This window comes from Condylura cristata, unplaced genomic scaffold (assembly GCF_000260355.1).
Source record: "Condylura cristata isolate star-nosed mole 26May11 unplaced genomic scaffold, ConCri1.0 scaffold00041, whole genome shotgun sequence".
Classification (NCBI taxonomy): Eukaryota; Metazoa; Chordata; class Mammalia; order Eulipotyphla; family Talpidae; genus Condylura; species Condylura cristata.
The window spans coordinates 3,575,155-3,592,057 of record NW_004567142.1 but is presented as its reverse complement, the minus strand read 5'-3'; the positions used below and the strand labels follow the sequence as shown (position 1 = coordinate 3,592,057).

The following is a 16,903-nucleotide window of genomic DNA, read 5'->3' as shown; positions in this document are numbered from 1 at the left end:
TGATGTAAAAATAAACTTTAAAAAAAAAAGTCTTACTGGGGAGGTGTTGGGTCTTCCTGAGGAAGTAAAATCAAATGAAATGAAGAACTAACATAAACATTTGGAAGAAAAGTATTCCAGAGAAAACAGCAAGTGCAAAAGCCCTGACAGAAGAGCACCCGCAAGTTGTAGGGACTTGGAGGACGAGCAGCTGAAGAACAGTCAGCAAAGGGCAGCACACCAAGGAGACTGCAGGCATCAGTGTTCACCCATAAAGGTGCTCGCTGACCTTGCAAAGAGTCTGTGTTTTATTCTGAGCAAACCTGAAAGCCATGGGAAAGGGGAGTGCTCATGGAGGGCTGGGGGAGAGTGAAATAAGATGAGAAGATAGTGAACTGGACAAGTGTGATCAGCAAAGAGGTGGTGAGAAGGGATACTTGTAGACTATAGTAAACAAGGAAAAATCACAGCACAAAGAAGGGTCTATCTAGGAAGTGTCTGTTAGGTCTAGAATGTGTCAGAGGATGAGGTAGTCAGAAGCTGGGCTCTCCCTAGAATGCCTGGACGTAATTTTGAGGTCAGTGAGAGGCAATGTAGGTCCACAAATAGCTTATCTGAAATCCTCTATACCAGAAGTGTTTCAGAATCACAATGCTTTAGAATTATAAATGGAAATAATTTACATTGTATACTAGGAGACTGCAACGAGATTAGGCTAGAGCATCCTATAATCAAACCCATTAATATTTCTGCAGCAAATCTATTATTCACCGTGAAGAGAATTAGTAAGAACTAAGAATAGTCTCACATAAGTTCAAATTCTGCTGACCAATAAGTTTGCTGCTCATTTACTAATTATAAAATAAGTCCATCTCAACCAGTACTAGTAACACGGAGAACACAGAGAAACACTCTTCCAAAAATGGTTCTAGTAATTATGGACATTTGCCTGTAATTAGATGAGAAGTCTTTAATGAGAATGCTGACTGATAAAACAGAATTCTACACTGCTTGATACTAGCACATTTTGGGTGTCCTTCACTGATACTACCAAAGGGTAAACTGGAGAGAGGAAGAGAAGACAGTATTTCCCTCAAAGGCATTACATCTAATCTCTGCTTCTCCATCATTGCTATTCTTCTATGAGGCCCTTCCACTGCCAGCCACAGGCAAGCAGACTCAAGTCTTTTTTCTCTCCTGTGACAACTCCCCTAGCGGAGGAGAGGTGAAGGCTTACAGCATACATTCAAGGTGAGGTGTAACAGAGGGGATTGCAAACAGCGTTTACAACGCTGTATCGGTGAGTAGGAGGAAAGCCATGCTGCTTTCCGGGCGGCTAGGATTCCTTGAGAAAGGGTACATTTAGGCCTTCTCTGGTGGGGCAGCAGGCTGGAGCGCAGCACTGTGAAGCTCTCCTCAGATACTGCAGCACGAGTTCCACCCCTGGCCAGGAAGCTGACCCACAGGACACAGCAGCCCTCTCCTGTCTCCCCGCTGCTGCAGTGTCTTTTTGGTCAATCTGCCTGTTCTGTTACTCACTCTGTCTTTGGTGAATCCTCTCACCGCCATCACCACCCCCCAAACAATTGTGACCAGCACCCCAGTTCTTGCATGCATGCGTGCATAAATATTTTTTTTAATGTTTAAAAAAGAAAGAGCACATATCATAAGAAGGGTTCCCAAAGAGAATGTTATGCACATATTTAAACTTCGGATATCAGAAAGGATGAGTACCCTGGCCTTCAGCAGTACCTTCTGGGCTTCTGTTGTCACTTTCAGCTCTTCCTTCACCTGGCCCTGACAGGTCCCCTTTCGTTCAGTGGCTGGCTCCTTTCCTGTTTGGCTACTCAGGTATCTTGAGGGTACAACTAGAAGGGCCCAGTTCTTTCTGGAAACCTGCCTCTTCAGACATTACCAATGGCCTCCTAATGTCTAACCCCACTAACTTCTCAGGCTCTGTTCTCCCTGAGTTTCCTTCAGTACCCAAGGGCACTTGTGACCACTAATAAAAGCCTTCTAGGTCTGAATCCTGGCTCTATGCCTTCTAAGTGGGTGAACTGTACAAACTGCGTAATCTCACTAAACCTCAGTTTATCGATCTTTAAAAAGGCGGATACCAATTCTAACGTCATGCCATTTAATCCCTTTGGAACCTGTCAAAATGTGTGTGCAAAACCATCTAGCATAACTGTCGGCCTCTAACAGATGGCAGTGAATAAATGTTACTTTAACTTACTGAACTCTTCAACCCCCACTGCCTTAATTATAAAAGGTCACAGCAATTTGGTTTGATCGTGATTTTTTTTTTTTTGTAAGATTTATTTATTTGTGCATACAGAACTGGTACAGGCCAGAGATGCAGGGCGGTGAGAAGATTCACCAAAGACAGAGTGGAGAGCAGAACAGGCAGATCGACGAAGTACACTGCTGAGGGGAGCAGCGGGCGGGTCAGGAGAGGTCTGCCACGCCATGTGGTCACCTCCGGGGCTGGCGGGGATCGAACTCATGCGGAAGTGGCCTTAGCTTCTCAGTGCAGTGCTTTAACCTGCTGCGCCACCAGGGAGGGCCCTTGATCGTGATTTTTGAAAAACAAACCTATCACTGGCATTTAAGGCCACTCAACCCTGGCTGGGTGGTGAGATCCCAACCTGACCTTCCACTACCAGAAGATGACTCACTCCAAGGACCTTCACCTGCCCCGTGCAGACTCTGAATTACAACACCTGAAAGCACACCCCCAACCCCCACCAAGCCTTTGTTCTTCAAAATCCAACCCCAATGCAATTTCCCCAGAAAATCCTGTCAGGGAGATGCAAGCAAGCACTCCCTCCTCTGAACTCTTGGTGCGACTGCCACATCCAGCGCTATGACAGCGTCACAGCCGGCCATGTGGCTGCTCCACGACCTCCAGATTCCTACAGCCCTACAGCGCTCCACCGACTGAGACTGCTTCAGAGGTTTTCATTCAACAGCCATTAACACTGAATATCAAATTTAAGTGTGTAAATCCTTAACCATGCTGAGGCCCAAACACTACAAGGTTCTTTATGACTCAATTACATGAAAAGCACTTAAAATAGTACCTGGCACATAGTCAGCAGTTAATGAATGCCAGCTACTATTATTCACACCCTGGTACAGCAATTCCCTTTCTAGGAATCAATCCTACAGGAATACTCAAGTGGGCACAAAAATCACCCACAAGCATTCACAGTAGCGCCGTCCATTACTTCCGTCCTCCACAGCCACCACCCCAGTCTGAGTCACCAACATTTCTTACCCACAAACCTACAAGTTTGGTCTCCCTGCTTCTATCTTTGCCCCCTAAAACCCCCTGTCCCTACCTCAGGCAGAGAAACCTTTTAAATGAGATCACAGCATTCACTCAGATCTTCAGTGACTCCCTATGGAGCTTCTTCCTGAAAGTCCTAAGTACCACTCCCACCTCATCTACTCTTTCCCTTGGTACCTTGCCCACAGATTCTTGATTCTAGAAAAACACCATGCCTACTCCTGCCTCGGCAGTGGCACTAGCTGTTTTCTACTTCTTTCCCTAACTTTCCACATGACCCATTCTATATATCTCAGCTCAACCGTCCTCCTTGTAAGTCCACACTGGTTGCCTAATCCAAAGGACACCCTCTCCTTCTAGAATTACACTACCTGCTTATATGTTCACTTCCCTATCCTCCACTAGAATGTAAGCTCCAAAAACCACTGTCTCCCCACATCTATGACTGTGCATGACACTTATACTGTTGCTTGGATAGCTGTTAATAGATACACCAAAAGAAACCGAGTGTCTTTCAGAATTATGTGAATCTGGTATGTCATAAAATAATGACTAACACTTAACTGAACACTAAGTAGCAAACAAGCTCTATGCTCTGTACTGTATTATGTCACTTGGTGCTCATGATAATTCATGATTACTTTGCTATCCCAATTTTGCAGCTGATAAAAAAGACATAAGAAGTTAACTACCTTACCCCAGGATATGCAACTAGAAAGTAGCTAATAATCAGCTAGAAGATAAGGGCTAGAAGACAAGGTAGGGCAGTTAAGATGACAGGCTCTGAGGGCACCCTGCCCTGGTACACACACTAGAAAACTAGGCAGCCATTAAAAATAATATATAATAGCAGCTAAATAGCAGTTTAAGCAGTTGCTGTTTAAACTACTGTAAGAGCCCTCCCTGGTGGTGCAACAGGTTAAAGCCCAGCACTATGCAGCTATTCCCGTAAGTTTGATCCCCGGCCAGGCAGATGACCCACAGGGCACAGCAGACCTCTCCTGACCTGCCTGCTGCTCCCCTCAGCAGTGGACTTCCTCAATCTACCTGCTCCCTGCTCTGCCTCTGGTAAATCCTCTCACCACCTCTGCATCTCTGGCCTGTACCCCAGTTCTGTATGCATAAATAAATAAATCTTTAAAGAAAAACAATTTTTTAAATAAGTAAATTTCTTTAAAAAAATAAATGAACTGTTCTAAGCAATTGGTATGTATTAACTGTGAAGTACTGTTAGTATTCTCATTTCACAGATAAGGAAGCTAAGTGTAGTAGACAAAATGTTGCCACTACCCTCAGATAGTAATAGCTAATCCCTGGGATCGTGAGTAAATCACCAAACATGATAAAAGGGACCTTTGTGATTCCACTGATTAAATTAAGGACTTGCCAAAGAGGGAGAGGGAGATAGGAAGATTACTCTGCATTATCTGGGTAATTCTAAGAATCACAGGGTTCTTATAAAAGAGACACAGAGGGTCAGAGTCAAAGACTTGAAGGTGCCACACCACTGACTTCTGCGAATGAAAGAAGGGGCCTCATGACAAAGAATGAAGGAGACTTCTAAACACTAGAAAAGTCAAGCAAACATTCTACCAGAGAGTCTCCACGGGAGTGGGGCTGAAGTCAGGCCCTAGTGGTGATATCACTGAGACTTAACCCCTAGGTAGCAAGGAATTAAGGGGGCCCAAATTTGAAGTTTTTATGTCACCATATTTGTGGTATTTGTTTCAGCAGCTATAGAAAACTAATACATTGAGGCAGAGTTGTTAATGAACTTGTTGAAGAACACCCAGCTACCAAATGGTAAATATCACCCATCCAGGCAAGACTAATCCAGGGTGGCTATTTGTCCCTCAATATCATAAATAATCATAAAATGACACTGTGACCCTTCTGTCCTCCTCTTATAAGAGGCCTTCTGATTATCAGGCCCACCTAGATAATCTCCCCATCATCCCCATTTTTGCAAAATCCTTAATTTAACTGAATCTACAAAGGTCCCTTTTGTCATGTCCCAGGGACTAGAGTCCACAGGTAACAAGAGTAGCAGAGTTATCCCTCAGAGGGTGCCCTGAGTCCCAGGGTAGAAAGCTATAGCTGCAATACCTCCAGAAATTCTTGATTATGGTTCTGCATCATGTTCTTTTCTCAGGAAAAAAGCATACACACTCTCTACACTGCATAGTTTCTCTCCCCCTGAAGTCCAAGGGCCTCCCAAGAACCTACGTTAGGCCATGCCTGCCTTGATAAAGGAAAAGGCTCAGAAAGTGTCCATCCAGGTTCTCACAGCTCATGAGCAGCCAAAGTTTGGATGGGAATTCACTGCTGAACACAAATGATGACCACCCCTCCACCATGTTGCCTGTAGATATATAATTGATTCTAAATTTTTGCTGCCTTGCTCTCCTAACTATAACTTCTGCTTCAGCAAAATAACTTTAAATTTCTAGGAAGGAAGGAACCAGAGTCTTCTGGTATGTTTTGTTATTTTTTACATTTTTTTGAAAAGATTTTATTTATTTTGTGTAAAACAAATGGGGTGTAGGACAGAGGTGTGAGGAGTAAGGTATTCACCAGAGAGAGTGGGGAACAGAACAGGCAGATTTACAAAAATCCACTGCTGAGGGGAACAGCAGGGAGACAGGAGGTCTGCTGTGGGTCAGCTGCCTTGGGGGGCCCCCCACCCCCCCCACTTCAGCGGTGCATCAAACTAGTGCTGAGTGGCTGCAGCTAGCCTCCTAGTGCTGTGATTTAACCCTCTGTGCTACCAGGGAGGGCCCTGGAGTCAAGACTAGAACAAAAGATATCAATGAAGAAACTGTTGAGGGCATGAGAGAGGTGACGGGTATGGTTTCAACTGGGAAATGTAGAAAGGTGGATGAGGTGTTATAAAAAGCTGGCAAATTGATATTTAGTGTGAATGACAGATAAGTCTGAAGTAGAGTCGATGGAACTTGTTTGTGGACAAAAGGGACAAAGACAAAGAACTCCTAGATTTCTGGCACTTGCAACCCACTTAACAGTGAGGATATCAGCATTTGGCAGATTTGACTGTTTTCTCCTTCTAAAAACATTCTTGTCACTTAATAATCTAGTGCTTTCCATATAATATACAATCCTGCCCCATCCAACAGCCCATTCATTTATGTACTGTTTTGTCAGAATCCAAAACAGAACTTAGGACTGCTGCCCCAGCGTGATCTGCATAGGGAAAACCTGCTCTTCCTACCATCCTCCGCATCCATCTGGGCTTCTGCTTTGCATGTGCCTTACACAGTTCCTATTTCTAGTTTCTCTTCTTTTATTGCTTATGATTTATATTTGTCAGTAACTATAATTTACTGAATGCTTTCTGTATGCAGACACTGATCACCCATTATTTTATTTAGTTCTCAACAATCTTAGTTTCTATTACCTCCATTTGATAAATGAGAAAACTAAAGCACAGAGAAGTTAAGAAATATGCCTAAGGTTAAATGAATTCTGGAGCTGAGTCAAATTAACTACAAAAAATTGGTCCCTAAATGAAATAACCAGGACTCCCCTTGACTTTATGGCAAATTTGTATCTACAGAACCAAGTGCAGTTCTCTTGAACAAAGCAGTGTTGGGAAGTAAATGTCTGAAATTAAGGAAATTATTATAGTCTCTTTTTGGAAAATCAAAATTTCAGAAATGAAAGAGACCTCAAAGATGTAGTCACATTCACCAATCCTTTTTGCAGATATGGAAACTAAGGCCAAAAAACTGAACTGTGACTCACCCAAAATCAGAAAGCTAGTTAGCAGAGATAGGAACTGAACCCAGGCTTCATGATTTCCTAGATCTTTACATTGTCCCACCATTTCATTCACTCAACAAATACCCAAATGCCCATACAATTGCAAACTCTGGTCATTAGAGACTAGTCAACCCCCAGATGTTAATCACTGAGCATTTAAAGGAATATGCCCTCAAGGAGCTTATGATCTAACTCATGTGGTCCAGTCACCTTTCCTACCTCATTTTTTGACATGGGAAAAATTATTGCTGAGTGGAAGGAAAACAAGTATGTCCTGGTTGTGAAAAGCAAGCTGAAGCACACACTCTGAGAACACACATAGGAGCCAGGATCAATACCTGTCTTTGTTAATTTGACTGAAACAATGAACAACTATGGAAAATGGGCTGTCATAGTAACAGCAGGGGAACCTGAAATTGGTGATTCAAGTCTTACTTTTTCTACTGGTGGGACCTTCGGAAAACTGGCTCCCTTCTTTAAATCTATCCATGTAATGGGCTACACAGCAAGATAAAGCAAACTCACATGCTTACAGAGGCCAGACAATTCTATGGATGAGCTTAATGGAGCTGACAGAGACAACAGTAAGCTAGAGGACCCACACTTTATAAGAGATATCTTCTGCTTAGTCCCAAGCAATATGAGATCTCAGGCCTTTTTTTTCCAAGACAGAAATCAGAAACTATGTGAAATTACCAGATTTGGGTTTATGTGTGTAAGGAGAAGAGACAGATGTATTGCCCTCCTCAAATTCACATGAAGAAAAAAAAAATTCCCAAACATTAAGTAAAAATAGGAGAAAAAAAAGCATTTTGCTATATTTGCAATAATCATACACCTCTATCACAGTATTTCCTACCTTTAGCGTGTATGTCTAAAATTATGACCTTTATAATCATAACAAATCACATCTAGAACAATCCCTGGGTCTCCCTGGTGGCACAAGGGGTTAAAGACAGTGCTATGAAGCTAGCACCAGTCATTGCAGCAGGAGCTGACTGACCCCACTGTTCCCCTCAGCAGTGTGTTTTTTTTTTTTAAGATTTATTTATTTATGCATACAGAACTGGGGTACAGGCCAGTGATGTGGAGGGTGAGAGGACTCACCAGAGAGTAGGGAGTGGAACAGGCAAAGCGATGAAGTACACCGCTGAGGGGAGCAGCAAGCAGGCCAGGTCTGCCACACCATGTGGGTCACCTCTGGGGCTGGGGATGGCAGTGAAGCGGCTACCACTAGCTTGCAGTGCTGTGCTTTAACCCACTGCACCACCAGCGAGGGCCCTTTTTTTTTTTTTTTTAAGAACTAGGGTACAGGCCAAAGAGTGTAGGAGTGGTGAGACGCCTCACCAGAGACAGAGTGGGGAGCCGGATAGACAAATCAACAAAGTACACTGCTGAGGGGAGCAGTGGGCGAGACAGGAGGGGTCTGCTGTTCCATGTGAGCCCGGGATCAAACTCTGAACACTGAAGCGGCAGCAGCTAGCTTGCAGAATTGTGTCCTAACCCGTAGCACCATCAGTGTGTTTCAATCTACCTGTCCTGCTCCCCCGTATCTGGTGAATCCTCTCACCCACCCACCCCCACATTTGACCTGTACCCCAGTTCTTGTATGCATAAATAAACCTTTAAAAAAGGAGAGAAAATAAGCCCTAAGTAACATCTAATAGAACCGTGCATTCCGACATCCCCTAAGACACCTAAAAGATAGTTTATAAAATGTGTTCTTTTGACCCAGGATCCAGTCAGGGCTCATATGCTGCTTCAGGATCCCCTTCTGTACTCTTTTAATCTATATTTGTTTTCTCCACATTAACTTTTGGGAAAGAACCAGTGTAGTTGTCTTATAAAATGACCCAACATTCTGCACAGTTTATCATTCCTTCACTGGTGTCCTTTAATTTGTTCCTGTTCTCTAAACATGCTTGGGGTAAAGTAGGCAGGAAAACTTCAAAGATGATGCACTTAAGTTCCTACTGCACCACGCTGGGAGGCATATTCTTTATAATCACCTCTTTGAGTATTTGCTTGAGTTTATGAATTCCAAGTTATTGTTGGGGGAATTCCAAGTTCTTAAATATTTCTAAATGAAGCTTTCTGGTGCTCAAATTGTTCCAAAGTTGGCCAGTTTTAGGGGTTGGCAATTAATTCCAAAAAGTTTAAAAAACACTGCATAGAAGAACAGCCCAGTTTGTAACCTCTAGATGCAGAAGTTCCCTTGAAGGCCCTTTTATTGTTATTACTCCCTCCCAGTTCTGACAATCTAGTCCAACATCACAGTCAGAGACAAAAAAAAAATGGTTGCCAGCCACAGTTCTCTGCCAATCTGCTGGCTGCCCTCCCCTTCACAAAGGAACCATAGTTCTTGGTAATCTTCCTTACCCTACCTGAAGCTCCCTTAGAGGAGCTATAACAATAAAAACACATCTCAATAAAAACTAAAATGAAATTCAACACTGACTTAGCAAATCCTATCCTCACTACCTTTAAAATATATCCAGAATATATTTGACCACTTATGTCTCCAGTGGGTTATTGCAAGTCTCCTCACTAGAACTCTTTCCACTTCTGCCCAACTTCACCCTATTGCCCACAAGCAAGAATGTGCCTTTAAAACACAGATCAGAACATGTTACCCCCACGCTCCAACATGGGCTTTCCCAGCACATTTAGAATGTAAGTTAGTGAAGTGGGCCCTCCCTGGGGCGCAGCGGGTTAAAGCACAACACCAAGAAGCTAAAGCCACTTCTGCATGAGTTCAATCCCTGCCCCCTGCCCAGGAGGTGACCCACAAGATGCAGCAGACCTCTCCTGCTCCGCCCCCTGCTCCCCTCAGCAGTGTACTTCGTCAGTCTGCCTGTTCTGCTCACCACTCTTGTCTTTGATGAATCCTCTCACCATCCCTGCACCTCTGGCTTGTACCCCAGTTCTGTATGCATAAATAAATAAATTTTTAAAAAAAAGTTAGTGAAGTCATTCGTCTCCACCCATCCTTTCTCTAATTTATAAAGCAGACTCTGGTCTCCAGGATTATTCACTTGGCTCTTCTTTGTGCTAGGAAGTTTCTTCCAGGTGGTAACCTGGTTCTTTTCTCTTCAAAGAGGTCTAAGGCGCCAAGTATGCCCTCAGAGGCTTTCTCTGGCCTCCATATCACAGTAGCTCTACCCCTCACCATCCTCTATAATGATGATCTTAACCTGCTTTATTTTTCTCCCTGGCATCTGCATAACATACTGTTTCTTGCTGCTTCTTGTCTTCCCCAGGAGAATGTAAGCTCCCTACGGGCAAGGAGTCTGTTAGTTCACAGGTATTACATGCTCAAGGCCTAGAAAAGCATTAAGGCTGGTGTTCAGTAAACACAGGGTGAAAGCCCATCGCCTCTTTCAAGGAGCCCGTCTCGACAGCAACTATTCAAGGTTGAGTGCGCGCCTCCCGAAACACACCCCCACACAGGAGACCAGCAGCCTCTTCAGGAGCTCCCCGCCCCCAGCCTCTCAGACTAGTACTTGAAATAACTTGCTCCACAACCACTCCAAAGCCTTCATTCTTTCAGAGTGGCCCACCCCTCAGGAGCCACCAGTATGGAAGCTCGCCGTCAGCCAGGTTCGCCGGTCTCCCCACGTCCAGCACAGGGGACGCTCCCACTATCTCGGAATGAATGAACTACGCCCCCCCCCCATGCTCTCCACGCATCCCCAAGCCACTACCGCCGACCGACACCCCACCGCCACTCCTCGCAGGCGTCCGACTCCCGGAGTTGGCGTCTTCCCGACTCCTCAGGACCCTCGCGCCCCTCCCCCTTCCCAGAGCCCTCCAACCCCTCAAACGACCCTTCCAGCACCCTGGGGCACGTCTCTGCCTCCGAAATCTCCAGAGGCACCACCAACCAACCTCTCCAGCCCTGGGCTCCAGTCCCCCCCCAAACAATACTCCCACCTCTCCTCTTCAAACGAGCCCCTCCGGATCCCTGAGGACGAAAACACCTCAGGCCAGACGCCCCCTGCAGCACCGCAGTCCCACAAGCCGCCCAGGCCCTAACCGTTTCTGAGCCTCCAATCCCCACAGACGGATCTGCCGGTCATATTGCGCCGCCTCCTCCTCACTGATGCCGCCGCCAGCCTCCTCCTTCTCCACCATGGCGCCGGCTCTCGCAATCCCCGCTCGGATCCCGCTCAGCCAACCGAACTGCCGCCGAGTGCGCCGCCAACCGCCGCCAGACCGGCGTCCTGAGCCGCGTCTGCGCCTGCGCCAGGGTCTGCGCTTGCGCAGTTCTCTCCCTGAGACCCCCCGCCAGTCCGAGCAGCCTGGGACCTCGTGGACCTCCCGAGCCTCCAAGGCGGGCTGATTACTGATGGTCACGTGACAGTGACGCCAGCCAATCGTGGCCCGGCTTGTGGCTTGTAGGTGATGTTCAAATAGGACTGTGGGAGGCTAATTTTTTAACTTTTTTTTTTTGCTTGTTTATACACACAAAAACTGAGGTGTAAGCCAGAGGTGGGGGCGGTGAGAGAACACACCAGAGACAGATTGAGGTGCATAACAGGCGGATGTACTGAAATACACTACTGAGGGGCTCAGAATCTGTGTGGTGCGCCATGTGGATCAGCTCCCTGGGAGTTCCCAGTTGTAAATTTTAAACTCCTTGGTTTATCTAAAGCCTAAAAGTCTGGACCTCGGGAAGGGGTTACAGGCCCAGCGCTTTCAAGCTATTGTCAGCCGCTGCAGCATGAGTTTGATCTGAGCCAGAGAGCTTACCCACAGGGTGCTGCAGACATCTCCTGTCTCCCCCCTGCTCCCCTCAGCAGTGTACTGCGTAGATCTGCCTGTTCTGCTCCCCACTCTGTCTCTGGTGAATCCTCTCACCCCTTACCACCTCTGGCCTACACCTCAGTTCCTCTATGGGGAAAAAAAAATTTTTTAAACAGTTAAAACATTAGTGCACCGTTATGATGTCTTAAAGTTTCTTTGGAGTAGGAATTCAGGAGCAGATTGCCATACAGTTCAGTTCTCACAGGAGGCTGTTCATGATGTCACCTGGGCTAGCAAGTTTATGTTGGTGGATGGGTCCAGACCCTAACCCAAACTGATACCACTAGCCGTGCCACTGTGTTGTATAATGTTGTTTGTAATTATGCCAATGAAAAGGGTTTGTCCAATATTCACCATAGATATGGTGATTAAAAACTAAAGTGGAAAAAAAAAAAAACAACTAAAGTGGGGCTCTCCCCTGGTGATGCAAAGGGTTAAAGCACAGCACTATGAAGTGCTCTGAAGACACTTCAGCACTAGTTCTGTTAGAGGACAGGGAGCGAGGGGCCTCACTAAACCCCCAAACTTGCCTGTTCTAAATGGGTTCTGCCATCCGCTGCATCAAGACAAAACATATAATACTTTCGTGAAATGGAACTTTAATACAGCGAGTATGCAATACAGAAGGCAAAGAATGTAATTTCTAAATCAAGCACCTGAAGTGACCCATCCCCTCGTGGGCAAAAGTCAACCCAAAAGGGGTTGGCCCAGAGCAAGGCCTGAAAGCTGCCAGTAGACTAAAGCACCTTCTGGCCGGGACCCATGGAAAAGGGTCAGAAATGGCCAGACAAATCTGGGAGGAAAAGAACACAATCAAAATCAATGTAAACACGGCCATAGTCACCTCCCTGCAGGTATCTCACGCACATTTGCCTTAACCAGTCCAGGGCCAGGAAACAAGCACGGTTTCTTCATCACATGCTTGCTGCTCCATGTGGCTTCCTCAGGTCTCTTTCTGGCTCTCCATCCTGCTTCCTTCTTTTCTTGACTCCGGCTCTTCTCTTCTTTTCTCTGCTCAGCTCCACCCTCCTTCTAGGTGGGGGAGGGACCCTAGAACTTCCCCTTTTCCTAGGGACCACCCTGTTACAGTTTGATCCCCAGCCAGGGAGGAAACCCTCTTGACATACCAGACCTATCCTGACCTGCCCTGTGCTTCCCCTCAGCAGTGTATTTCAGTACATCTGCCTGTTCTCCCATTCTCTGGCGACTCTTCTCACTGTCCCTCCCCACATCTGGCCTGCACCCCAAGCCCCAATTCTTGGACACATAAAAAGTAAATAAATCTTAAAAAAAAAAAAAAAGCAAGAAAGTTCTGTGGGAGAGAGGAGGGACATATAGGCCTTTGACTTAGTGTAGGGACTGGGAAAGGACATGCTAGGACTTTTTTTTCAAGATTTATTTATTTATTCATACAGAACTGGGGTTCAAACCAGAGGTGCAGAGACTGAGAGGATTCACCAGAGACATAGTGGGGAGCAGAACAGGCAGATTGACTAAGTACATTGTTGAGGGGAGCAGCGGGCAGGTCAGGAGAGGTCTGCCACACTATATGGTCACCTCCTGGACTAGGGGATCTCACTGAAGTGGTTGAGGCCAGCTTGCAGTGTGCTTTCTAACCTGTTGCACCACCAGGGAGGGCCTATAAATAAATTTTTTAAAGAAAAAAAAATGAACAAAGTAGAGGGAGAACCCCAGGAGGAGAGGATGGCAGCTTCCAAGAGCCATTATTCTGTCTGACTTTCCCTGGAAGTGTCTGCCTGGCCCTCACCCTCTCAACCCTAGACACTGTAGAAAGTTTAAAACTTTTCCAGAAATCCTTTGATATTTTTAACTGATATTGAGGGTGGGATGAGGGGATCAATAAGCATAATGGCCATGAAGATTCATTTTTGTGTTCCAGGTGTCAGAATTTCCTTCCTTTCTAAGGCTGAATATATAGTCCATTGTAAGTACACACCACGTCCTATTTATCCATTCATCCTATTAGAGACTTTTAGGTTGCTTCAGTCTACCTTTTGACTAGTGGTTAATGCTGATATGAACAAGGGTGTACAAATACCTGAGACCCCTTTCTCCATTTTCTTGGCTCACATCCCTGGGGCTGTGCGCTTTTGGGCAACAGCTAATGAGAACAGCTGCCCAAACCAAGACTTTGTCACTGCCACAGGATGGAGAGTAGGCATTCAGTGACTCAGGTTCCTGGCTCCCAGGATTACATAATTACTCCCCCCAGGTGACTGCTCCCAGGCAGTGGTTCTCAATCCCACCTGCCCATTAAGAATTATCTGGGGAGATTTGCTGTGAATACAATGCCCAGGCCCCACCTTCAGAGACTCTAATTAATTGGTCCGGGGTAGAGCTGAGACTTTGGGGGTTTTACATAATACTCCCCAGGTGATTTTAAAAGGTGGTTAGGGTAAAGATCCATGAAACAAAGATCAGTATGCTGCTTCATTCTAGCATTCTAGTTACAATTACTTCCCTGCTCTTCCTTTTAAGCCACATGACCCTTAAGTCGAAAAGACACTGAATTGTGCTCTGGGTAACTTCGGTCACTCTGTACAGCTTTTTTTTCTGTTTTTTTTGTTTTTTTTTCAGATTTATTTATTTAAAGATAACTTGGGTATAGGTCAGAGGTGTGTCGGGAATGAGAGGATTCACCAGAGAGAGTGGGGAGCAGAACAGGAGCATCTACTGAAAATACACTGAGGGGAGCAGTGGGGAGACAGGAGAGGCCTGTTATGCCATATGTGGGTCACTCCCTGGCGGGTGGGGTGACTGCGCTGAGATTTAACCCCTAGGCCACCAGGGAGGCCCTCTGTACAGCTTTCAGTCACATTTTCTAAGTCATTCTGCCGACATGGATGACTGGTAGCGCTGATGGACATTGTGATAAATGGGAATTTAGAAATTAATGTGATCCAATAAAAGTATAATTACCCACAGTAAAACAGATTTTACTGTATGTGTGGGTTTTTACTGTAGAAGGTATTATGGGTGGAAATATGTGCCCCTAAAAAGAATACAGGGTTGGTCCTTTACCAAAATATCCTTTCAGTGTGTGACTATAGGTAGAACTGGTGGGTGGCTACTCACAAAAAGGAATATTTGTCTTTATTCATTGTGATAGCTGCAAGGCAGTAGAGTGGAGTTATTAGGATTTCTTATTGCCTTGTTCAAATCCCAGTGTAATCCTACCAACATTCTACAAAATTCAGTGCTTTAAAAAAATTTTTTTTTATTTATTTAGACATATAAGAACAGGGGTGCAGGCCAGAGGTATGGGGAATGAAAGGACTCACAAGGGACAGTGTAAGGAGCAGAACAGGCAGATTGATTGAAATACACTGTGGGAGGGGACAGGAAAGGTCTGCTGGGCCCTGTGGGTCAGCTCCCTGGTGAGGGACTGAACTCCTCCTGCTGAGGTGGCTGCCCATAGCTTCATAGTGCTGAGACTTAACCCCTATGCCACCAGGGATTCCCTCCAACAGTCATCTGGGTAAGTGTCAAGATTGTGAAAGGGGGCCTTCTGTGGCACAAGGGGTTAAAATTGAGCCATAAGAAGCCCTGCCAGCAACCACAGCAGCAGGAGCTCAATCCCACCCAGGTAGCTGACCCACATGACTCAGCAGACCTCTCCTGTCTCCCCACTGCTCCCCTCAGCAATGTTCTTCAGTCAGTCTGCCTATTCTGCTCCCCACTCTGACTCTGATAAACTCTGTCACCCCCTGCACCTCTGGCCTGTATCCCAGTTCTTGTATGCTAAATAAATACATCTTTAAATAAATAAATAATAAAATTAACCATTCTAAAATGAACAGCTCAGTGGCACCTAGCACATTGACTATGTTGTGAAAACACAACCTCAATGTAATGCCAAAGTGCTTTTTATTACCCAAAGGCAGCAGAAGATATTTGCAGATTCTCAAGTTTTCCATGATTTTCAGCACACAATTCCAAAAGAACTAGAGAAGTTTAGCCATAAAACTTAATATCCTTGAGTGTAAATCATTCTGTCCATTACTTAAGAACAGCAATTAACTTCATTCATTTGCTGATCGTCACCCATATCATATTGCAGGACATTCTATGGTCCCTATTCCCTGTCCCTTAATGCCAGTAATAACCTCCTTATTATTGTGATGCTCAAAAAAGTCCCTGCAAATTTCCATAACGTCCCCAAGGAAGCAATGCTCTCCCCTTGAGAACCTGTTCACAACCTCAAAACACTCGTTAATTTACTTCAATAATTTCCAAAATATCCTCTAGGGGGCGCCATCATCTCCTTGAGAACCAAGTAGATGTCAATGATCCTCTTCTACCTTGGACTTCATTCTTCTACCCTGTCTCCAATAAATCTGGGGTTGGATCAGCAAGGGGAGATGCTATTGCGAGGGCAGTCAGTAGGATTCAATACACAATAATGCCTCTTTCTATCCAATGTTTTCCTCCATTCTTCTCCAGGTGCTTCCAGGTGTTGGAGCCACTGCTGGTATTCTGTCCTCTGAAATCTCTTCTATGTAAGGCTTCATCCGTGGTGCAAAAGAACCTGCCCAAGAGCCACCCCAGGAATTAAGTGAAAAAATCTATAGCCAGAACAATGATGTTACAAAGTTAGGAAAATAATAGGAGGGGCCTCCCTTGTGGTCTGGGGACCAGAGGCAATGCTATCACCTCTGTGGCCTGAGTTCCATCCCTGATCCCCAGCCAGAGAGCTGCAGATCTCTCCTGTCTCCCCACTGCTCCCCTCAGCAGTGTATTTCAGTAGATCTGCCTGTTCTGCTCCTCACTGTCTCTGGTGACTACTCTCACCCTCCTCCGCCCACACCCCCACAACTCTGGCCTACACCCTGGTTCCTGTATGCAAAAATTAAATAGGTACTATGGAAGCATTAGTCAGACTCTAATGGATATTAGAGAAAATTTCATTCTGGAAAAATACAGGGACCTGCGAGCTCAACCATGGAAGTCTAAAGGAAAGAGATACTTTGGGTTCTTTTTCAAAATAAAGGATAAACTCCCGAAATTTGGACACTGCACTCCTTA

The 16,903-nt window shown here is 45.4% G+C and overlaps 1 protein-coding gene across 1 annotated transcript in view; it reads right to left on the bottom strand.

The window, feature by feature from the left end:
• The window catches only part of SAE1 (SUMO1 activating enzyme subunit 1), a 62,605-nt gene extending 51,253 nt beyond the window's left edge, over nt 1–11,352 (bottom strand). Inside the window, exon 1 of the mRNA XM_004694231.2 lies at nt 11,088–11,352. Coding sequence (XP_004694288.1) covers nt 11,088–11,185 — 98 coding nt within the window. The 5' untranslated portion in view covers nt 11,186–11,352. The remainder of the gene's footprint in view (nt 1–11,087) is intronic.
• Between the last annotated feature and the right edge of the window lie 5,551 nt (nt 11,353–16,903).